This window comes from Falco biarmicus, chromosome 6, assembly GCF_023638135.1.
Source record: "Falco biarmicus isolate bFalBia1 chromosome 6, bFalBia1.pri, whole genome shotgun sequence".
Classification (NCBI taxonomy): domain Eukaryota; kingdom Metazoa; phylum Chordata; class Aves; order Falconiformes; family Falconidae; genus Falco; species Falco biarmicus.
In genome coordinates this window covers 74,221,096-74,244,522 of record NC_079293.1, presented here as the reverse complement: position 1 = coordinate 74,244,522, position 23,427 = coordinate 74,221,096, and the positions used below count along the sequence as shown (strand labels likewise).

The 23,427-nt window shown below is 48.4% G+C and overlaps 1 protein-coding gene across 18 annotated transcripts in view; it reads left to right on the top strand.

The window, feature by feature from the left end:
- DTNB (dystrobrevin beta) overlaps positions 1-23,427 on the top strand; it is a 214,998-nt gene that overhangs the window by 185,955 nt on the left and 5,616 nt on the right. For 13 of the 18 annotated variants that reach the window (XM_056342517.1, XM_056342515.1, XM_056342518.1 and 10 more), the window contains 4 exons: positions 8,802-8,961; positions 15,421-15,510; positions 18,652-18,705; positions 22,571-22,606. In XM_056342517.1, coding sequence (XP_056198492.1) covers positions 8,802-8,961; positions 15,421-15,510; positions 18,652-18,705; positions 22,571-22,575 — 309 coding nt within the window. In that variant the 3' untranslated portion in view covers positions 22,576-22,606. Of the gene's footprint in view, positions 1-4,296; positions 5,748-8,801; positions 8,962-15,420; positions 15,511-18,651; positions 18,706-22,570; positions 22,607-23,427 lie in introns of those variants that run through there. The other 5 variants (XM_056342512.1, XM_056342516.1, XR_008822463.1 and 2 more) reach the window with 4 other exon arrangements.

Below are 23,427 nucleotides of genomic sequence, written 5' to 3'. Positions count from 1 at the left end.
GTGGCTGAACCGTTGGCTCACCAGACGAGGCTGAAGGACCAGAGCTGTTTGCCTGGAGAAGAGAGGACTGCGAGCAGGCTGAGAAGGCCTGAGGCACAGAAAAGATCACAGCACAGAGGAGGGAAGAGCTTCTGTCCTTGCCCCATGGGGCTGGGCCGTGCCATGGACTCCACTTGCCAAAAATTTCATTTAGGAGTTTCATTTAGGTTTTAGGAAAACCTGAATAAAGAGGTTTTTTAAGAGCATGTCAGATAAACATCTGTCAGGAGGGGATTACGAAGAGCAGATGCAGCTGTGGCACAGAGGGGTGAACAAGGTGTTTTCTTACAGCTACATTTTCATATGATTCTATTCATTTCTGTCAGCAAATAATGTCCTTTCCCTGCACCTCACCTTTGTAAAGAGCAGCTCCCGTAACCCTTGTCTGCAGAAAAAGTGCCTGAAATTACAGTAAAGACAAGTTATTTTTGTTAAGGCAGTGGCAATAGTTGCGAAATTTTCTGTAGCGTATTGGTTCTACAACGGTCTAATGGAAGAGGTGCTCCACAGCCATGCTGGGCATGTCCACACACACAAAGGCATCACTCTTGCACCAGTGGTGGGGGCAGGCAGGGCGCTGAGGTGTGCATGGAGGCTGCAAAAAAATGGGGAAAGTGATGCCAGCAAGCGGTCAGGGTGGAGGAGGAGGTGCACAGCACGTGGCTGCAGCAGGAGAGTCGGGCAGGTCTTGGGCAATGCATCACCATGAAGACCAAAACCAAGTCACTTCCAATGGGACGTGCCCTTGGGTGGTGCCTCTTTTTACAGTCACCTTTTGCTTAATCTGTGCAGCACAGGCTTTGCTGCTGCTGCATACTGCTCACTTTTTTCATCAGAAATGGCTCACACATTTTTCATCACACATGGCTCAATCAAATGCCTTATGAAGAATATTATTTCTCCATAATTATCCTCATCAATAAAACTCATAATCTTCTCAAGGATAGAAATCAAGTGTTATTTGGCAAGGCCTGTGTTCAGCAAAACCAACTTGTCCAACATCCGCTGTTTCTGCCATTGATCCCTCCTCGTTAAAAACTTCTGGGTTTGTTGGTTGGTTGGAGTGGTTGCCGGCTGAGGATTGCTGTGTGCCCAACCTGCCTGTAGTACTCCGTCATAGTCTGTGTAGTAAAATATTTGCACTCTTCAGGACTCATAAATTTCCCCAATATTTCAAGACATATCTAAACAAAATTAACCTCAGCGCAAGGAGTGTATCGGCTTGTTGTTTTCAGGCTCCTCGATGCTATTTATTGAGTTGGCTCAGCCCCAAAATGAGCAGAGGAATGCAAGGGCACTGCGCCTTTTGGGTTGTATATATGCGTGAAATTTTAAACACAGATGATGTAGGCTAAACAGATGACCTATACATCCATGGAAAGAATAACTTGATTTCCTACTTGACAGTTTTGTGGTGAAATATGCAGAAAGCGTATTTTTTTCTTCCCTGCTACATAATAGTTTGTAGTCATGGCACACACAGTCGCCTCAGCAGAGGTTCTTCTGCCCGTTCGAGCAGGGTGGTGTCAATGTTATTTGAAAACGTGGGGATACAGGGGGCCTGAGGGGCTGAACAAGAAGAGAACCACAGAGAAAGCCAAGGGCAGTGTCAGGCTGAGGGGGGGCTCGGTTTGGCGTGCGCCCCCCAGCCCGTGGGGAGAACACAGGGAGAACACCTGGGCAAGATGTGGGGAGAACACCTGGGTGAGAAGAGAGGGGCTTTTGTTCCTGAGAAAGCCCCTGCAGCAGGGAGAGGAGCTGACAGTGAATATTCACTTACAGTGAATATTATAAAAGCTCTTCAGCTTGAGCCCCATGATACTTGACGTGAGGAAGTGGGGCTCAAGAGCCATTTCATCATTCTTAAGTAAAGACAAAGGGAAGCATGGTAAATGTGAATTAGGCAATGAACGCACATGATATGCAGATGATAAACTCATTGCCATTTCACATTCTAATGACGACCCCTGCTCTTTCCCAGATGCCGTTTGACATCCTCTGGCTTGCTTTATCTCCTACAGTGAGGATGCAGAATAGAAAACGAGAGTTGTAGAGCATGTGTTCATATTCTTGTTTTAATTCTGTTTCTGCTGTGTTTTCTGCAGTTAGTTATTTGCGGCATGATGAGATGTTTACTTGTCTAAAACACTTATATAAAAACTGTTAGCTGTTTGGTTTTGTATGTTACAAGATCCCTTTTATTCTAATTTAGTCGTAGGAATATGCTACATAATAAAATGCATTAAAATCAACGTATATTTCTTGCAAAGCAAGATTTCTTAGTTTCTCAGTAAACATCTGCAGATCATAAAGATGTAGAGCCTTCTGGGGGTCTTCAGCTCGACTTTCCACTTGAGGCAGGACTGCTGCTGGCACTGGGTCAAGTTAGTTCTGGCTTCATGTAGGCAAGCTTTGAAAACCGCTGAGGATGGAGGTCCCTTACCTCTCTGATGACCCTCCCATGAAGAAGCTTTTCCTGATGTCTGTGTCCTGCAAAACCCTCTGGTCAGGGTGACATATGAACTGGTTGTGTCAGCCTGGGGAAGAGGAGGCAAAAGGGAAATCCAGCTGTAATCTTCTGTCTGCTGCAGGTGACTGAGGAGAAAGCAAAGCTAGAGCCCTCCCAGGGGTGCGTGGAGAAAGGAAGGTCACACCTTAGCTGGGGGGGTCTGGCTGGATTTGGGAAAGAAATTCCCATGACAGTGGTTAAACTCTGGAGCTTTGGGGGGGATTTTCAAAGATAAGCTGAAGACGACCTTGAGCAACGCTTTGAAGTTGACCTTGCTCAGAAGAGGAGGTTGGTCTGGACACCCTCTGAGGGTCCTTCTGACCTGGATTTTTCAATGCATTTTTCATCCCATTCTTTAAAACTCTCCTCTGTCGTGGTGGTTGTAGAAAATTTCACGTCAGGTCACCAGAGACGTAGGGACCTCCAGTTAAAGTGCTGGCATGAGGGACACGGTGGTGCGACAGCATTTTGTATACCTGCTAAAAGCTGCCATGGTCACTGTTTCCTGTGCCTCCATTGAAGTGGGTTTGATGCACAGGCCAGAGCTCTGCCTCTTTTCTTCAGGAAATATTAGGGGAGGGGGTGGTAGGTTAAACCTCTGAACTCTTGTATACAAGGCTTGATAAGCTGGGGCCAATAAATCGAAGTCAGTTGCCAAACATTTCAGGAGCTGGGTCAGAGGTTTCCTTCATTGTTTTTCTGAATTGAAATCCATCTTGTGTCCCCTCCTTGGTGCAGTGTCCAGGAAGAATATGCAATGAGCCAATAATTCCCAGGATTTTCTGAGGCTGCAACTCCAACAGAGTCAGAGAGGACAAACCTATTGAAATCTGCCTTTGCTCTATTTACAAAGTAAATATAAATTTGTAGTTTCCCATCCTGTGGGCTCTGCAGCAGTGGCCATGGAGGAGCAGAGCGACACACAGCTCCTCGGTAGATGAATCTTTTTATCAAGCAAAGCTGTAGAAGCGCTTGCCTGTGCTGGGGAACGGAGACACTGGAACAGCCCCAGTGCAGGCTCACTTCATCAGTTTCACAAACCACAGGAGTAGTGTCAACTCCAGTATTTATGGGACCTCGTATCATTCCTCCTGTCACTCCCTTTGCCTTCCAGCTGTTGGAGAAGGAAGGCTGCAAGAGAGATTTATTGACACACCCCCCTGCAGTGATGCCTTGGGAGCCATCCCTTGAGCGTAGCTGTTAGCGGTCACATGCTGCCTCCGGGCTGTCCCGGTTCACTTCCCACATCTGCAGAGGCACAGCTACACCCGCCGTGTCCTCCCACAGCTTCCTTTGCCCCGGGCCAAGCCCCGGCACCACGCTGTAGCACCCATGGTTTGCGCGGTGGCTGCCTTCGCTGGCAGAGGCTCTGTGCTGCTCCCTCCGCATCTGCCCCAGGTGTCTTTTCTTGCTTTCTCAGTAGATAAAGTGCTTTCTAGGACAAGACTGGTTTCACACTGTGCAGTGTGAGCCCAGCTGTTGGTGAGGCTTATTATCACCATCAGTGCCCTTGGCTTTAACTCGTGTCCTCGGGCATCCTTCGGATCAGCCTTGGAGTTCCTCACGGCTGCAGATGCCATCAGGTTCCCACAGGCAGCACGCTGCCTGAGCGCCATGGGCTGAGGGGACAAATAATGTTAACAGTTAGGAAACGCCAGCTCATACGTTCTTATTTCTGCTTTCTGTATGTATATGCATCACAGCTAGAGGTCATATACCTTTTTTCCACATGCATCATTTTTCCACAGGGCTCATCATTTGGTGCAGAGGCAAAATACACAAGCATGCTAAGACTACATGTGCTATATAAAGTACAGGAAGATAAATCAGTATGTAAAACAGATTTATTTTACTTCACCTTATTTTATCTGATTTTATTTTATTTTACTTTATCTTATTTTATTTTATCTGGGATTAGAGAAAAACAGATTATTACCAGGTGCTAGAAAACTACATGCAGCCCTAGCCCTGAAAAGCACCCATTCCCTCTCCTGCAGGTATTTGTTTATGTGTATGCTTGCACTGGGAGTACATCATGCCACTGGAGACAACAGTAGTTTTTGCTTCTGCATTACCTGCAGAGTGTGTTCAGAAAGTGTTACCCAAAGTATGTCAGTAGTGAACACGCCACACGCACCCTGAGTTTGTTGCTGAGGTGGAACTGACTTTTTTTGACTTGTAATTTGGTGAATGCATCATTACAAATTTGCTTTGGACTCGGTCTTTCTTCCTTCCCTTCCCAAAGCTTCTGTCTATTGCATCCGAGGTGTCAGCACTACTTCTCTGGTTTACATTCAGCAGTGATAGCTGCTACTTTTCCCAATGCCTTTGATGTCTGGTCCCCGTGTGGGCCTGGGAAAGCTCCATCGATGCACCATCTGTGTCAGGCTCTGCCATGAGCAGGAAGGGGTCGTTATCCCCAGAGATAGTCAGTTTTCATTCAGCCCAGCCCGGAGAGGCTTGCACAGGTCTCCTGTCCCCTCCTAGACCTGTTCAGATGTCATCTCCACTCATAAAAAATGAAAAAGATCTGGTGGGGACTGTGGCCTTGCTGAGATTTCCCAGGAGATCATCCATAAGGAGTTTGGATAATTACTTTCCTCCTAGAGGTGTAAACTTGGAGGGCTTTACAACAGCCCCTGCAAGCCTGCACACACAGTGCTCCTGCAGGTGTAGCTCAGACCGCAGCACTTCTACCTGGCTTTTGTAAGATGCTGCACTAGAAGGTTTAGTGCAGAAGGTTTAGTCCTTCTTGTGCTTTGACAAGTGTCAGTGCTGGCCAGGAGTTGCTTTTTCACTCATCTTCTTGGTCAGGACTGGGGGATGCTTCTGGACCAGTGGGGTCTCAGTGCAGCAGCCAGAGCACCGGCTGCCTGAGAACTATAGCCCTGCAGACCTGAGCTGCAGCCACGTTCCCAGCAGTCCGGGACAGCGCGTGTTTCTGGTAAAGGCGATTTTTAAGTCTTCACTAAACTGAAACTTTCAGATCCTCCTTCAGCTACTGAGTGCTGTGGGGTGCAAGCACACGTGAGGACAGGGGCAGCAGGGAGGTGCAGCTCTGCCCTGTAACTGCTCCCCGTTGAGGTACATCATCTATGTGTGACCTCACAAGCTTTTCTCAAAATCACTATGGTTTCCAGGAACCATGTCATCACACAGATGAGGGACATTCCCAGCCCCTCTGCTCGGGTGGCTGCAGTATGCAAATCGGCATGGCCCATCTGCATGCCCAGCAGTTAAAAAATAAAATAACATAAAATAACATAAAATTCAAGTGCTTGGGCACTTACTCTAAGAATATAAATGTAGACAGAGCGTCTCAAAGATGAATGACAATGAAAAAAAGATGCCCCCCCAAGGGCTGAAGTCTCCTTGCGCATGGAGGGTGCCCGAGTGCTGCTTTCCTGGCTGTTACTGCCAGCCCATCAGCCCAGGCGTTTCAGGGGCTCAGGGGCTCCCCTTGGTCCAAGGAGCAAGCACATCTGCAAAAACCACCATGGGCCAGATGTGGAGATGGGTGGGATGGGTCAAGTTTGCCACGCAGGGTAAAAATCCATCCCCTCACAGTTTAGGCAGATGTGTTTTGGGGAGAGGAAACCAGTGGTGAAGGCTCACTCCGTTAATTGAACTCTTTGCTCTTCCAAATAAAATCTCTAGGTGGCTTTGCATTCGCATCTCACACCTGTCACCATCAGCAGGTCTCAGGTAGTTAACAGGAACGTGTGCCGAAGTCCCACAGCGCCCGGTGCAACCAGGGGAACAAGCTTCAAAACACAAAATATTCCCACAGCCTCCTCTGGCTCCTTCCTGGGGAAAGGGCAGCTCTGGCTCATCGGCCTCCGCCTCCGATGCGGGTGTCAGTGCTGGGTTTCCTCCTGGTCTTCAGCCTTAATTCATGCATGGGCTGTTTTTTCCTCATCTGAGCAGCTGCCAAGGCTGACACTTGGTCCAGGAGGAGAGGGAATGAGCTGGTGGGAATGAGCTGGTTCTTCCACACCAAAGCTGCGGGATGGGGGGACGCTGCCTCTTGCACCGTGCCATGTTGCACGTGCTAGACTGGCAGCACCAGGCTGTGGGCAGGCATCTTTTGCCACAAATTTATGCAAATTCAGACACTCCTGCCTGTTTCTGTGCATTTTTCAGGTCATTTTTTAAGGTTTTATTTGAGGTTTCAGTGCAGAGAAGTGAAGTTTCTGGTGTGGCATCTGCATTTTCTAATGGTTTTACCTTCAAAAGATGTCATTTCCCTCCTGCAGCCCTCTCCCCTGCAGACACCCATGTCACAAGAACATTTTACTCACTTATTTTAATTAATACAGTTTCAAAATGACAATTTTACACATGACTGGGTTTTCGTGTTAATAAGAATGTCAACTTTGAGCTGGCAGAGAGACAGGGATTAGCCGGAGCTGCAGCCATCCCCGCATGGTCCTGAGCAGCATCACGTCCCTGGGTGCTCCCATGGGAAGCAGGACCTTGTGGCAGAGCGGTACCCAATGTGAGCACGGGTAAAAAATGTGCCAGCGGTGGGTGCTGTGCCCTGCGGCAGGGCTAGTGCCGGCTGTGGGGTGCTGGCAGTGTCACCGCTGCGCTGGGTGCTAGCAGTGTCACCACGCTGCATCGCCGCTGCGCTGGCCGGGTTGCCCCGGTAACTGATGCACGTCAAAGGGAGCAAACGATGAACAGGCTTAAAAAACAGGCGACAAACTAAAGGGCACAAACAAACCAGGTATTTGCTCAGATGCGTTGTACGGTTTAATGCCCTTGGTGTGTAATTATGTATGAATAGCTTTCCTTTAATCAACTGCAGCATAGGGACTGTGCTTAAATATAAATACAGTCACAGATCATAAACCCTTGCCAGCAAAGCCAGACAAAACTGATCACTAATAACTTTGCAGTTGAGCAGGAGGGTTCAGAGGTTGTTGACAGACATGAGTGGCTGCAGAGAACAACCAGCTTATTAGCAATAAAGTAGTACTGCGCACATTCAAAGCACTCATAAATAATGGCCGTTGCTCCAGGGAAGGGTGATGCCTTTGCCTCCCTGGCAGTAAGGATGGATGCTGGGGGAGCGAGTGGCTCCTGTGAACAGCCGAAGGAGGGAGATGGGGAACTGGGATCTCTGCAAAGGTTCTTAAATACCAAGCAAGGTGCATCCCTTGGAGAATGGCCTCCTTGCTCGTTCTCCTGCTGGCACTGCACGCCAAGTGCTTGAGTGAGATTGCTTTTTTGAAAACACAGAGCCAATAAGTGCATGTCAGTAGTCGCCCGTATTTATCTCCCCCTCATACGGTCGTCAGTCCCTTTCCTTCCCCTGCACATCACTCCAGTGCCAAACCCCAGGCTGCGCTCCGGAGGTTTTGCTGGGGCAGCATCTTCTTTGGAGCCATGGGGAGATCTGCCCGAGTGAGTACGACAACAGTTTTCTCCAAACCTTGAAACCACAGGGAAAAAATTATTCGCAATTTGTTTGTGATTTACTATGAAATTCAGCAGACTTTGGGTACACAGGCAGTGCCTGAAAGACCCTTGGGACCGTCGCTCGCGGTCCATGGGGAGGCGTAGGGGAGCACCAGGAGCCTTATCGAGGAAGGCACCAGCACCCACGATGCACAACTGCTCACGAGGTTCTTGGAGCAGCATGGCAGAGATGGGGCAGGTTTGGCTGGAAGAAAATGTGAATTAAAAATCTAAAAATCACTATTTTAGTAATAAATAAAAACATGTAAAGTATCTGTTTTCTATACAAAATACAGAAAAATAAATTTTAAAAGAGGATGGATCTTCAGCAGAGCCTCAGTGGCACCGTGGAGCTCTGGGGGTTTCCTCACCACTGCCTGTGGGAAGGGTGAGTGGAGCCAAGTGGTGACGGGCCCTTCTGGAGCGCATGGCTAGGCAGGTCACTCCTTGCCTTCCTGATGTTTTTTTTCCAACTTGATGTTTGACCAGTGACACAGTAAGCATATGGTACAGTGGCCGCAGGTCAGAGCCCGCCCCAGTGGCAGCGCAGCTGTGAATACCACCCGCAGCCCAGCTTCAGGTGCTGCAGCCTGACACGTGCCACCACCGCAGGGTCCTCCCACAACATTTACCAATCATGCATCACATTACTCAAGTTGAGAGTGTTTTGGTGAAGCGTCTTTCTTTATGCATTTCTTTCTTTTTTTTCTTTTTTCCAGAATTATTTTTAGACTTTGACCCAAAAAAAAAGTTTAAAATTTGGAAACTGTGTCTCGTGTCTCCCGTGCAGGCGCAAGCAGCGGGCTCAGCACACTCCTCACCCACCCACGGAGCCAGCCGCCCCATGCCCATGCCCGTCAGATCCACCTCCGCCGGCTCTACCCCAACGCATGTCCCACAGGACTCGCTTGCAGGTGTCGGGGGAGATGTGCAGGAAGCTTTCACACAAGGTGAATATCACACAGAGCTGAACCAACTCTGATGTTAATCCTGCCATCATCATGTTAAAGAGGGGAGATATAGGTTAGATGTGAAGAAGAAAATCTTCCCTGTGAGGGCGGCGAGGCGCTGGCCCAGGCTGCCCAGAGCAGCTGTGGGTGCCCCATCCCTGGCAGGGCTCAAGGCCAGGCTGGACGGGGCTGGGGGCAGCCTGGGCTGGGGGGAGGGGTCCCTGCCCATGGTGGGGGGTGGGAACTGGATGGTCTTTAAGGTCCCTTCCCACCCAACCCATTCTGTGATTCGATGATTCTATGTACAACAGAAGTGTAACTTGCCAATATTGAGACAATAATTACGAACCCCATTTCTGTGCTCTCAGCCAGTTTGGGGGCACATTTTTAATCTTTACAGCTTAATGGAATTATTTCTGTGATGATGATCTTCCCTCTGGGGAAGGGATCTTCCCACCCAGAAAGGTAGGCCCGCAAGTAGTTTAACAGTTAGACATTAAAAACTGGTCATATTTATAAATCTGGTGGTTAAACTGTGCCATGATTCACAAGAGGAAAAAAAGCAGTTTAATGACCAGAAGTAGGAAAACAAGCAGTCTTCTTACCCAGAGTATTTAGCTAACAGTTACTCACCTCTCTGCTGGTTATGAGGCAGAAAGGAAGATGATGTTTTACAGCACAACTCAGTGAAGGCTGTTCCTAATGGAGCAGTTGGCAGGTGTGCGCATCTGCAGAACGGCTCACTTGCTCTGCTAGAGACACAGATGTGCAGCAGCCCCGTGGGGAGAGGAAGAAAAAAGTGCTAAACATGAGAGGAGAGGAGAGGAGAGGAGAGGAGAGGAGAGGAGAGGAGAGGAGAGGAGAGGAGAGGAGAGGAGAGGAGAGGAGAGGAGAGGAGAGGAGAGGAGAGGAGAGGAGAGGAGAGGAGAGGAGAGAGGAGAGGAGAGGAGAGGAGAGGAGAGGAGAGGAGAGGCGAGGCGAGGCGAGGCGAGGAGAGGAGAGACTGTAACAAAGAAGCAGAAGGATCCACAGGACAATTAACATTTTCTTGCTCCAATGGTTGGAGTTCCTTCTTGTGCAACTTTTCTACATGTTACTCCTCTCCATGTTTGAAAAGAATATCACTTTCTGGCCTAAACCCATTGCTGCCGACTGCTCTGTAAGTAGACATAAGAAGTGCTGGATTATCAGGTAGTTTCTGTGTCCACCATGTCCTCCATTTCTTCGGTCAAATTGGTATGGTTGGATCAGATGGGTAAGCTGTCCATTTGTGAATAATACAGCTTATCATGCTTTGAAGAAAATCAGGGCAGCAGTTGACATATGTATTTTTATTCCCCAACTTCTGTAGGTAGTGTGAGTTTATACTTAGATGCTGTCACTCTTTTTTTTAAAAAAAAAAAAACAACAAAGTTTTACAGTCACGAGTTTCAAAAAAGTCAGACTTTTCCATGTCAAAGGCATTGTTGGCTCAAGAAGGGCTCCCAAATTTGAAGACAACCAAATGAAATGGAAACTTATTCATCTCAGTGCAGACCACTGCCTCTTCCTCAAACCCTGAAGAGACTTGATCCTGGCAGTGTTGGAAGGCGGCAAGCAAAGACATGACTGTCTGTCTGTTGTCAAGAAACTTGGCAAATATTTTTTTGACCTTCAAGGACCATCTCACTGCAAAGGAGGGGGAAGTTAATTATTCTTCAGTCCTAGCTACTTCAGCTCTGCTCGTGGTAGAGAGAGCAATTCCCAGTAGGAACGGGTGCCCATGCTCCGTATTTCTCAGGAGTGGTATCACTGGGTTTTATGTGCTGTTTTCTTCTCTTTTGCCCATATTGGTCCAGAACTCTTCGTCTTTAGCACTCCAGAAGCATCCCAGGATGTAGAGCTGTGAGAAAAACACCAGCAGGACCTGGTCTCCCTGGGTATTTCTGACAGACACAGAGGTTGTTTCTGAACATGATCCACGTTTCTGGAGATGGACATCCACTCCTACTTTATATTCTTCTTATTGACAATAAAAGAAAGAAGGACACAAAATCCACCTCTCCCTAATGCACTGGCAAGGACTTCACCTGTTTGCAGGCAGAGGCAACCAGCGAGCAGCATCTCTTCATATGGACCTCTTGGTACTCCATGGGAAATCCCAGGGGGTATCAGACATCCCAGAGCCTGTAGTGCCTGGATGCTGCAGCCTCTGCTGTGCATTGGTCCTTTGCAGTAAACAAGAGCCCTCGCCTTGCCAGAGAGGCCAGGTTGTTTATGTCTTTAGAAGATGACAAGTTGTATCACAGACAGTCACAAAACTGGATGTGGTGTTTTCTCATTCTGGGTAGGGAAGATTGTGAATATTAGTGTTAAATACCTTTGTCAGATGGATGGTCTCCTCTTCAGAACAAAACATGAAAATAAACTTCCCAGAGCTGATGGTGTATCTCAAAACCAAACAGATTTTAAATAACAATTTGCATTTATCAACCACTCATTGGATGTATCCTTCCAGGAGAATATTCTTCCTTGCCTAAATGAGCTGCTGCTGGAAGAAGGTGAGGAGGGAGACTACAAAATGGTAGCAGAGAACCAGGAAGCATCAGCAAATACTTGTAATCGGTATTTGATGCCTGGAGTACTACAGCAAGGACTGTGAGCCCTTAGCCCCCGGCATACTTGACAGAGGGAAAGGCTGTTACTTGTTCTCCAGAACTTCAGCTGGTGAACGGATCAGGTGATGGCGGACACCCAGTCTGAAAACACCGACTATCTACAACTCATCTGTGGGAAGGATATGTCTTTTCCTGATCCCATCGGTAGGAACAAGCTCCTCATCTCTCTAAACACTTCCAGAAACGACAGCAGAAGCAGGCATTTCCAGGGAGGCAAGATGCCAAATACCAGAGGCGCAACACTCCATCTGTTGCTGTGGGTGGTCCAGTCGCCTCCTCTTCATCTCTACAATAAGTTTGATGGTACAGCCGAGAGCTCTCAACTGATTTCTTTGGCAGCTGCTTCTCCTTCCCCCCTTTGCAGGCTGGCTTTCTTTTTCCAGGCTGCATAAAGTGGAACAGCAGCGCAATGAGTCCTACCAGTTACTGGGAAAATCTGCTCTATCTGCCTTATCGTTTTCCCCTTTCCTTTTTTAATTAGGAAGGCACAAAGAGATGAAATGATCTCTTTTCTGCTGCTAGGAGTAATGAACACATGATTATAGTAGTACATTAACTGTCCTACATGATCTTTTTTTCATTTTACAGCATTGCTTCGGCATCCAAATTTGCTCCCTATCCATCTGTTTTTTTCTTCAGAGATACAGGCAAAAGCCATGACAAAGCAAACTTCTCTGCACAGTTTACAATCACCAGAGCTGTCTTCCTCAAACTCCTGGCTCTAGTAGAAGTTGATGTAATTAATCAAGGGCTCATTCATGCCTTTCACCTGAATGACTGGCTCATAAGGGGATAGTCTTCGTTGGGACCTGTTGGTATTGCCCAAAGTGAAAACTTGGGGGGTTTCCTAGGTTTTTAACAGCTGACAGCATCCCAAATATATGTTGCAATGAACCAGGTGTTGTATAACGTGGTTCAGGGCTGGGCTGAGGACCCGTGCAGCACCCACATCACAACAGCTTGGTGTCAGTGGTGGTGGCAACTCCCCAGAAGCAAAAAATCTACAGGCAATACCTGGGGTACACTTATTTTAGGGTGTTTTTTTAAAACAAAAACATTTAAATTATTTTTGCTAATTTTTGCCTATCACCAAATTCTTATAAAAGGTCATGGTGGGAGAGAGGAAGAAAAGGGACTGAAGGTCTCGGTGCTGCTCCACCTCATGCTGCTGTGACCTAGCAGCGGGCAGAGATGCCAATGTCTTGTCTTTCCTCCCAGGGCACAAGTTCTCCACAAGCTTCCCCATCAATGCGGGGAGGTCTAGAGAAGGAAACCTTTGAAGAATCAAATCCCAGTGATCTTGATCATATAGTCTTAAGCTTAGATAGGTTTCCTCCATAGGTGATCGCTTGACCTTCCACTTGGCCAGCGGGGAGAACGCAATAATGCTGTATTAGAATAAAATGCTTCGATGGTGTTCCAGTTGAAATATCCAGATACAGAGGCCACCATCTAATTAGAAAACTAATGCTGCTGTTTATCATCTTGGAGGAGAAGAAAACAGTCCCTCAGGATTTGTCAGATGCCAGCAGAAAGGTGGATCTCTCCTTGTATAACTTGTGCTTATCCTCTCGTGATAACCACAGAGGTGGCTTATTCAACTACTAGAAAAGCTCTTGCAAGAAAAAAATGGTAAACAAACTCCATAACAAGTTTCCTGGCATGATCCTTCCGGAAAGGCAATCTGCACAATTAGTGCTATTTCATATTAATCATGCAAAATCAGGCAAATTCAAGGCAAGTGGAGAACACAGGAAACAGGATAAAATTTCTCTGTTTTCACATAATAAAATAATTGAATGCTACCAGGCAGGAGGGCTTCGGGTGGCTTCTGCACGTACATGTCCAGACGAGCTCATTAACATTATTCATCTGTTTCACAGGGGAGACAGGCTGGAATTTTACAACCTTTTACTCCCAAGAGTAGTGCCAGGGAGTGCGGTGGCCATGCTTTGCTGGCACATGCAGTGACAGGACTCGGGACATCCAGAGACCTGGATAAAGTGGCCTCCACTGTGTAAGAGATGCAGAGGAATCCCCCAAGCCACAGGTCCCAGACCTGTTGGCCAAAATCTGCATTTTTTTCCTGGGAATTGCACACTGTTTGTACATGCACAGAGACACCCAGTGCCTTATGGCTGCCATGGGCATGATGCTGGTTGGTTGGCAACTTAACCTGGAGGAAGAAGATGACGATGGAAAGCACATCAGCTGAGTGGCATGCTCTGGCAGCGCTGGAACAGCACTAAAATCCATAGGCAAAATGTAGGAGCAGGCGCTCTGATGGCACCCCAGCCAAGGACAGAGTAAAAGCCAGCACAGCATTTGGGACATTAAAGCAGCATGTCTGGAATGAGACACCCAACTTTAAACAAAAGTAAATGTGTAACATACAGTTGTCGTTACCACAGTTCAGTACAGCCGCAGAATGTCACATCAAATGTCTCCGGTGATTCCACACGTGTTGTCTTCATGCCCTCACTGGAGTAAATGGCAGGACAGGATCCCAAATGCCAAGATCTTAGAGCACTGTCAGACACTCAGCATCAAAGTGGTGCTCCCGGAGGCTGTGCCGGTGCGGACATCTGGTGCCTGTGTGGGCTAACAGGCTGCTAAAGCCATTTTCTGTGGGCAGTTAAAGCACAGGAGCGGCCAAGGTGGGGCCAATGAACCGCTGCAGGGACCTGCTTCCAGCAAAGCTTCAGCTCAGGGCTATCGGCTCCGCAACGTGAGAAACTGCAGCCACGGACCACCTACCGGGGCAGAAAACACGACCCCACACCATCAAAGCCTCCAAATAAAATGAAAACAGTGCCGGGCAAAAAGGTGCCAGAGGAAAGGGGGCTCAGCAGGGATGAGGAGTCATATCCTCAAGCATCTGTGGGCACTGGTTGGGGGCTGCAAAGCTGGGGCTGCGATCAGCAGGATGCTCTGCTGCAAGAAAATGGCTGGCTCTGCCAGAGGGCCCAGCACGGGGAACTAGAATAGATGGCGCAGAAGATCATTATCTTCCCAGTGTCAGCAAGAGGCAATAGGCATCATCCTAGGCAGCTTCTGCTGGCTTTGCTCATCTCTTTCAGGAGCAACAGCCAGTTTGATGGTTCCTCTGCAGTCCGTATTACCTTGCTGTTCCCAGTCGTTCTTGCAGAGCCATGGCAGACGTTCAGGTTTCTGGTGGGGTGGCCAGGTCCCTCAAGCAGAGGCTGGCACAAGATGGGTGTCCAGACTGGGACTAGGCAGGTCAGTGTCATAGTGGGGGACAGCAGAGTGCCGTTCCCCCTGGCTGTGTGGCACAGTGAGGAAGAGGATTGCTTCCTCCAGCGATGCAAGAGGAGAGCTCTGCAGAGGCCGAGAATTCAGTTATCTGTTATTCTGCTCAAACCTCAGTGATATTGATTGCAACAGAGAAGCTGGTGGTGATAACGGCTTTGCACAAACAAAGAGCGTGGATGAGCTGCGCCACGGCCAGCACGCAGCAGCTCCTGTTGTGGGGAGAGAAGCATCTGCCCTTGAGCTGCCGTGCAAGTGCTGTCCTTGGCAAGGAGAAGAGCGGTGTGATAGCTAATTAGACAAACAGGCGATCAGGCAGCCAAGCAGAACTGGGCTGTTTCAGAGTAAATTGCCCCCCCTCTCACTCAGCTGAGTTGCTTGGATGGGGCCCTGCCATGTGCTGCAGCGTCTGAGCTCTGTCCCGGGGAGGGCACCCGGTGGGGACCGGTGACGGATGCATGGCTGAGGAGGTGAGCAGTGGCAGCATGGCAGGTGTTAATTCCCGCTGTTTGTGTGTCTGCTTTGCTCCCAGGTACAAGGAGGAACCTCCGCAATGACCTGCTAGTCGCAGCTGATTCCATCACCAACACCATGTCATCGCTGGTGAAGGAGCTGCATTCGGGTAAGAGTTAACTGAGCGGCACGTGCGTACAGCAGAAAAAGGAGAGCTTGAAGCCACAAGATGGAGATTTGTCTTTAGATCTGCTTTTTATAAAAACCATTTGAAAAGTGTAATGTGAGATTATGTGCTCGTTTCTTCAGTGATATAATGAAAAATATTTTTTAATAGCTGACATCACTGAGAACTCCAAATACCTTCTGAACAGGCTTTCCATTGATTTTATCACTGATAGTTAAGGCAATACCTTATACTACACTGATAGTTAAGGCGGGTACCATCCAGCCTGGTGGCACCATTGGGTGATTCACAGAGTGGACTCACATCTAGCTCCCGCGCTCCTGCTTATATTGGTCCGTGCATGTATCACAGCACCAAGCGGCTTTTCCAGAGTACCCTGCAGGCGTGTCCTGGACCACTTAGCAGGCAGGAAAAGTGCCGCTTCCCAGTCCCACTTCTGGAAGTCAGAGCTCCTTACCAACACGAGCTGGCGAGTCAGAAGCTGGGGCAGATTTTTTGAGCGAGTCTCCCCAGACTGTCGCTCGGTGGCGGTGATACTTGAGCAGCAGGTGGGACTCCTCTGCAGTGAATCCCTGTTAGACACCGTAACCAGAAATATATAGTAAATGCATGTGAGGCCAATTTCAACAAAGTATTAAACAGTGATGTGGAAAAAAGATAATTATTCCCTTCATGCCCTTTTACTGTGCCAGTGGAGGTAAATGCCCTGATGGGCCTGGAGCGGCTTCTGCTGTAGCCCAAGGCTGCATCCTGTGGCTCTCGAGCCTTGTCAGCTATGATCATTTAGTATTTCAGCAGCTTGTTTGTGGGCTGCCTTCTCTTTTTAAGAAAGAATTAAAGCATTCTGTATTCAGACTGAAGCTCACAGCTTCTATTTTGCCAGCCCCTCGCTGTATCCAGTAGTTGCATTGCATAATCCCCCCCATAAACTTACCAAATTCTGCATTAAAGCCGGTTATGCTTTTTGTTCCCACTGTCCTTAATGGAGAAGTCATAGTTATAAACCAGGTTGATATTTTACTGCTAAGCAGTAAATCCACCCCATCTAAACCCTGTGTCTTGGCTGCTTACACAGCTGTGAGTTAATAAAGTCTTTCATGAATGACAGCAGCATTGCTGGTGCCATTGCAGTGAAGGGCCGTGTGTTTCTTCAATAAATCACCATGCTGGAGACGAACAGCTCTCTTCCCTCTGGGCTGAAACCCGGTGAACAAGCCCTCTGCCCAAAACAGATGTCTGCAGTACTTTATTTTTTGCTTTTAATAGAAGAGCACTTTTGCAGCAGTATGGCTGAGTCCGGGCTGGCTGGTGGCAGAGCTGAAGTGTCAGCTGGACCTGCGACTCTCCTGCTGTCCTCCGAAATCCCAGAGACTTTGGCAAATGCAAACAGCCTGGGTTTGTGCTATCAACAGCCCTTTCAGGCTTGTCAGGGATCGTGCAAAGCAGTTATGGTTCACAGGGGAGTGAAAATGGAATTAATTACAGTCTCCTACTTGAGGTTATGCAGATACTAAAGAAGGCTCCCTTGAAAGTATCTGAAACCATTCCATTTGTGTAAATTAGGAAAAGCATGAGTTATCCTCAGCTGATGAGAGTCAGTGGGATTTAACATATATTGTCCCGGAGGTAAGCTGTGAGAATAGACACCTCCTCCAGCCCCAGGCTCACCCGATATAGCTGCAGGCATTGTGTTCAGAGCGTTTTGTGAGACACTGGTGCGTGCACCACCCACGCCTCTGTTTGTCTCTCCGTACCTTTGCACAAGCTCAGAAAACAGATTCCTTTGGAAAGGAAACACTGCGCCGGGTTACCCTTGCTAGATGGGCTCCCAGAGATGCTCTGACTGTCGTCATCCCCATCCCCCCTCTCCTGCGCCGATAGTCCAGTGCTCCTGGTCCTGCTGAGGGAGCACCAATGGCATTTTTACTCCCGACTGAGCTTAAAAAGACACACAGTGCTGCTCTCCAGGCACCGGCCGTGCTGCTGTGGGAGGTGGCACAGCCCCTGCCCTGCAAAGCTGCTGAACAGCGAGCAGGCTCAGGACGCAAAGCAGCTGCTGAGCTCCAGGTCGCTTCTCTTGTTATTGAAAATGCATTTGGTTTTGTCAGTGATCTCTTTGGCATTACGGGCTCATCGGTAGCCATCGCTGAGTAGGCAGAGGCTGTGTGCCTCCCAGATGTCTCACCGGTCCTGCTGTCAAAGCAACAAAGCAAATGTTTATAAGATCCCCTTTGATCAGATCGATTCAAAACGCTTCAGTTCGTCAACTTGTGCCTTTCATTGCACGGTTTTCTCCCTCTCTCTGCTCTCAGCAGCATGTGAAGTAGGCAGAAGTGGTACCACCACTCATGATAACCATTACCTGTTTACACAGGTCTCATTGAAATGTTGCACAGAGAGATATGAGCCATCATCTTCAGAAGAATGTGACCTTCTGCTCCCACTCTCTGCTACATAAATACGAGCCTGGCCATAAACTCTCTTCAGCTTAACCAGAGTTAAATACAATGAACAGCCAGTGCTCAGACATAAAATGAGCGCCTGTCCCGGGGGGCACAGCCTGTCACCAGTTACGTGGCTTTGCCTCAACGTGAGCATCAGCTCACTGAACACCTTGCGTGGGCAGAACCTGCAGCACCAGGAGGGACCCTCCAAGGTTTTCACCTCACCATAAACCAGTTTCATTTTACTTCTGAAAGTCTAAAAAGCCTGAAAGTCCTGACTGCCTTCCCACTCTATGCATTGTGCAGGGCGTTGTTGCTTACAGTGAATGAGGGACTTTGGTCCAAATACAGCCTGGGCCAGATAGTAGTCCACTCTTGGGCAATGTAGGCACCGCTTCCAGCTAGCGCTCTACAACCTCTAGTCATCTTACCACAATGAAGTGGGGACTCTTTGGCCACCAGCAGCGAACAGGCCTTTTGCCATTGGAAGGATGGTGATGCTTCCACCCAGGTTCTCCTTGGGAGCCTGAACACTTGCCCTCCTTCCCCTCCAGTGTCAGCAGTGCCTGAAAAGCCAGTTCTTCCTTGCCACGGAGAAGTGTTCCCCAAGCATCTATTCTCTCACCTCCTTGTCTCATGTCTGCTTTTCTTTTTTGTTTTTTTTTTTCTTTTTTTGAAGCAGAGGAAGAAGATGAAGAAGAAACAGAAAAAATGCAGAATGGAAAGGACCGAGGTAAGGGCACAAACTATAGCCACAAACTATATCTGTAAAGTATTTTCTGACTTGCTTCTCTGCAGGAGCTCAGGGTGCCATCTCTGTTTGGAGCGGGAGAAGGCTCTGAGTGCGGGCAGCTCTGGGTGGAAGCAGCCCCACGTTGCTGGTGCTGCTGTTACGCCACCTGCAGACATGGCACAGGTTTATCTGCTGCTCTGGCCATCACCATGCTGCTGGGTCATTCTCTCCAACATCTGCCATGGCTTGAGATGACACCATGGCCAGGGTTTCTTCAGGGTGTGTATTCAGCTTTCAAGAATGTTTTGCTTTCAGCAAAGGTCATGCACAGGAATGTGTAAGAAGAGGAGGAGTTGCTCTGAGTGCTGCGAGAAGCTCAGTTCAGAAGAATATATTCAAAAAACCAAAGTGTGGGCTGGTTACTAATGAAGTCCCTGAGCAGTGGGACTGTCATCTGCTGAACCACTGCCTCCTGTGACCTTGGCTGGACAAATGTTCAGAATTACTCTGCTGATGGTAATCCCGTGTAGGCAGTGCCATGGACTGAACGCGGTTTCACAGGAGGTCTCTTTCATCTCCGCTATCCCTGGATTGCAGGTTTAGATGCTTATCCTCCCCAGACCACATCGTTCTTCAGTTCAAATGAATCCATCACACATACTAGCAGAGTTATTCCCAGGGCTGGAAGTGATCATCGCAGGCATGGAGCGCAGCCCCAAGACTGGCAAACAACCGTGCAGCATATGGTTGAGTTGGAGGGGTCTGCAGGAGGTCTGTTCCTCATGCCACAGTCCACAAGCGAACACAAAAGCACCTCCCAGACCCCCCCTTGGGAAGAGACCTTGCTATGGGGTCTCTTGACTTTTGTTTTCTGTGTCTTAAACAAAAGCACAAGAAACAGGCTTGGACAGGTTTGAATCAGCCCGAGCATTTGTCTCACTTGAGACAAACCTAATTTCAGCATCAACAAACCAGAACTTTTTATCCTTTTTTTGTTGTACACTCATTTTCCTTCTGGCTAAGCTGAAGTGGTGGGGCTTATGTTTCTCACCAACAGAGCTCGTTTTCCTATCCAGCAAGTTCTGCAAAGCATTCAGGTGTTTGGAAATGCTCTGCTTCCTGACAGTTTGTCCATCAGGATTAGATACTACAGGTTTGTGTGAAGAAGTGCTCAATGTGAGACATTATCAGTTCATAGGAAGGAATGCAGTAAGTTTTATTTTAGCTAAAACAGGAGTTTTCAAGGCAGAATTGCATTCGCTTTAAATCACGGGACCCTCTTTGCCCTAGAACATTCCTCTTCAGTTAAATATTTTAGATGCTTAGCAGATGACCCTTCTGCTTTTTTCCAAATGTGCATTGTATCTTGCATGGGAAAGGGGGATTCTGAAGAGTTGAAATATGATGTATGGTAGCAGAGACATAGTAAGACAAATTCAGCTCTGTTATTCATTGCAGCAGCGCTGAAGCTGGGGGGGCACTGAGACATGTAACCAAAAGCAGAACTTGGTCCAAAAGCCTTCACGTGGAATGTAAACGTTATCTCTGCCAGAGAGTAAGTGATTTCTTAATGTCACAAAGTTATTGAGATAAAAATCTGGCAGAAAAATCAAGGAAAAATCAATACATGAACTGCAGTCCTCCTGCAGAGTGCGTACACTACGGGAGCTCCTTCAGACACCAAAGCAATGGGGCGTCAGGCTCTGGGGTTTGTGTGGGCTATGTTGAGGATGGGTGTTAGGAAAGCACTTGGTCTCTGCCCACGTTACCTATAGGGACCCGCGGCCAGGATGCCCCAGGCACGCGGGGTCCAACGGGGCTGGCCAGCAGCACCCTGTGCCCACACCGAGCTCTGCCTGCCCCGACACTGTTCTTTGCACAGTGACTTTCTGCATCCCTGGCTCAGCAAAGCTGCCCCTACCTGCAGCAATAGCCTGTTACTTCTCCACCTCCTGAATCAACAAGAAGAAGAATCACTTGCAGCTTGCGTATTCCCCAGCTTCTGCAGTGGTGTAGGCAAGGGGGACGCCAGTCGTCCTCTCGGGGACTCTGCTGCAATGTGTTTCCCAGGGACAGCATCACCCTTGGGCTTCCTCACAAGTTTCTTCACAAAGTTATTTCCTATTTCTCTGTGTCTCAATTAATCAACCTCAGAACTCGCTTCCCTGCTGGAAAGGCTTACATTTGTAGGCTTGATATAGCAGTGGCGTGGTAGGGCTTTAGCAGGATGAAATCATCCGGGAAGACTCCAAGTTGGCTGCGGCTTTTGTGGTTAGGATTACAAATTAAGCAGCATCTCCAGAGAAGATGTCTACAAGGTTTCCAGGCACAGAAGAGCACAGTCGGGAGCTGGCAAAGCCACATCCATCCAGCTGTGTTAGACGTCACCCCACGGCAGTTCAGCCAGCCTCGGTGCTCTCTTTGCATTACCCCTTCTTGAAGCCTGGTGTTACATATCCGTACATTGTGTGTGTGCCAGACATTATTCCAGGTCAGACACCCACTGGGCTAAGGCTGTCCCGCAGTCACTGTTTGCTGTGGCCCTGCTGCCTCTCTCCAAGACAGCATGGTCCTCTTGGTGACCAAGAGGTGAACCCATAACAATGTCACTTGGAACAAGACTCTCCATGAGCTGGACCCTTCATGTATTGGCCATTTGGGTTTTATAACCTCCATATCACTGAAAAGGGGACTAAAGAGCTGTGATCTGCTGGAAAAAAGTGCCTGGTTTGCGGACCCATAAAATTTGTTAGACAAAAATATCCAATTTGAAATACAGTTGTCCATACTGATCAAAACTATAGAGAATGCAGCCATCCCTTCCTGGAGGACAGGACAGAGTCCATCCTCAGCAGATTTGCAGGTGACACCAAACCGGGAGGAGTGGCTGTAGACCAAAGCATCACGTTGGCATCCAGAGGGACCTCAACAGGCTGGAGAAATGAATGGGCAGGAACCTGATGTGGTTCAACAAGGAGCAGTGTGAAGTCCCTGGGAACAACCCCAGGACAAGCGGGAGGCCACCTGCACACCACTTTGCAAGGAAGAACGTGGGGGTCCTGATGGACACCAAGTTGACCATGAGGCAGCGACGACCCCTTGTGCAATAAAGGTGAATGGTTTCCTGGGCTGACAAAGCATTGCCAGTCAAGGGAGGGGATCCTTCGCCTCTGCCCAGCACTGGTGAGGTGACCCCGGGAGTGCTGGGTCCAGGGCTGGGCTCCCCGATATGAGAGGGGCACGGACTGGAGAGAGTATAGGTAAAGGCCATGGCAGTGATTAAAGCATTGAAGCATCTGTCACATGAGGAGAAGCAGAGAGAGCTGGGATCAAATCAATGTGTGTCAATAACTGATGGGAAGGATTAAAGAAAACTGAGCCAGAGTCTTCTCAGTGGTGGCCAGTGGCAAGGCAAGAGGCAACAGGCACTCGTCAAAATACAGAAAATCCTGCTTGAACATAAAAAACAGTTTTGTACCATGAGGTTGGTAAAATGCTGGCACAGGTGGCGCAGAGGTGTGGGGTCTCCAGCCTTGGAGCTACTCAAAACCAGATGGAACAAGGTTCTTAGCAGCTTGCAGGGGCTGAGCCTGCTTTGAGGTGGGGGGATGGACTGAGCAATCCCCCGGTTGTCCCTTCCCACCTCAGCAATGCTGTCATTTCTGGGATTGGATGAGATCAGATCACCTTTCTACCTGCCTTGTATTTTGGAGGACTCGCCATTTATCCCAGTGCCTATAAAGCTGTTTACAGGCTGGAGAAGAATTGCCCCTTAGAGCAGTAAGAGATGAGGAGGGTAGTTTTTTCATTTTGCGGGGAATAAAATTACCTGATTTCTAAAGATGCCTTTTCCCTTGTGTTTCAGGTTAGATCGACGACCACAGGCTGTACAGTAATTCAGGTAAGGATGGATATATTTTTTTCTTCCCATCTCCAGCATCACAGTTCTGTACGTACCATTGCAATGTGTAGGACCAAGTCCCTGGACACCTTCTGTTCTTTATCTCCTATTTCTGTACAAGGAAGGTTCCCCGCCTGCCCATTGCTCTGCAACCATTCAAAAGGGCGTTGAGTCTTTCCTTGTAAAGACCCAGTTCTGCTCCTGCTGCAAACAGTGGGAAAACATCATTAACCTCAGTGGGAAGAGCATTATCTCGCGTTTGATTGGTATTGCTTCTATACTGAGAGGCCTCAGCCAGGAAATAGGACCCTATTGTGATGGACACTGTCCAGTTGTACTAAAAATACAATCTCTACCCTCAAAGAGCCTGCACTTTAAGTTATAATAAGGCACAACAGATGGATAGACAAACAGGTGGCTGGAGAGCACGATAGAGTGGTAAGGGAGAAAGCCTGAGCCCTGTGGTGACAATGCCTCTGAAGGACCTGAATAAGATCCTTATCTTCCCCATCTGAAAAGCTGGTAGGAGGGTGCCCTATCGGGTTTCTACACTGCCCTTGCACTCACTGGAGGTTTCCCACAGCCACAATGCCCATCTTTCACCATTGCCAGTGAGAAGGAGGGTTCTCGCAGCAGAAAAATGTGCTGCAGACACACATGTCATTAGCCAGCACAGGACGGGGACGGGCGTAGTAGGTCACCTTCCTCCTAGGAACCTTGTCCTTCACACTGTAGCTTCCTTAGTTGCAGCAAACAGGCAGAAGAAAGTCTTTTATCTTTAACTTACTGGTTCAGACCCAGACCATGGTGGTCAGTGGCTG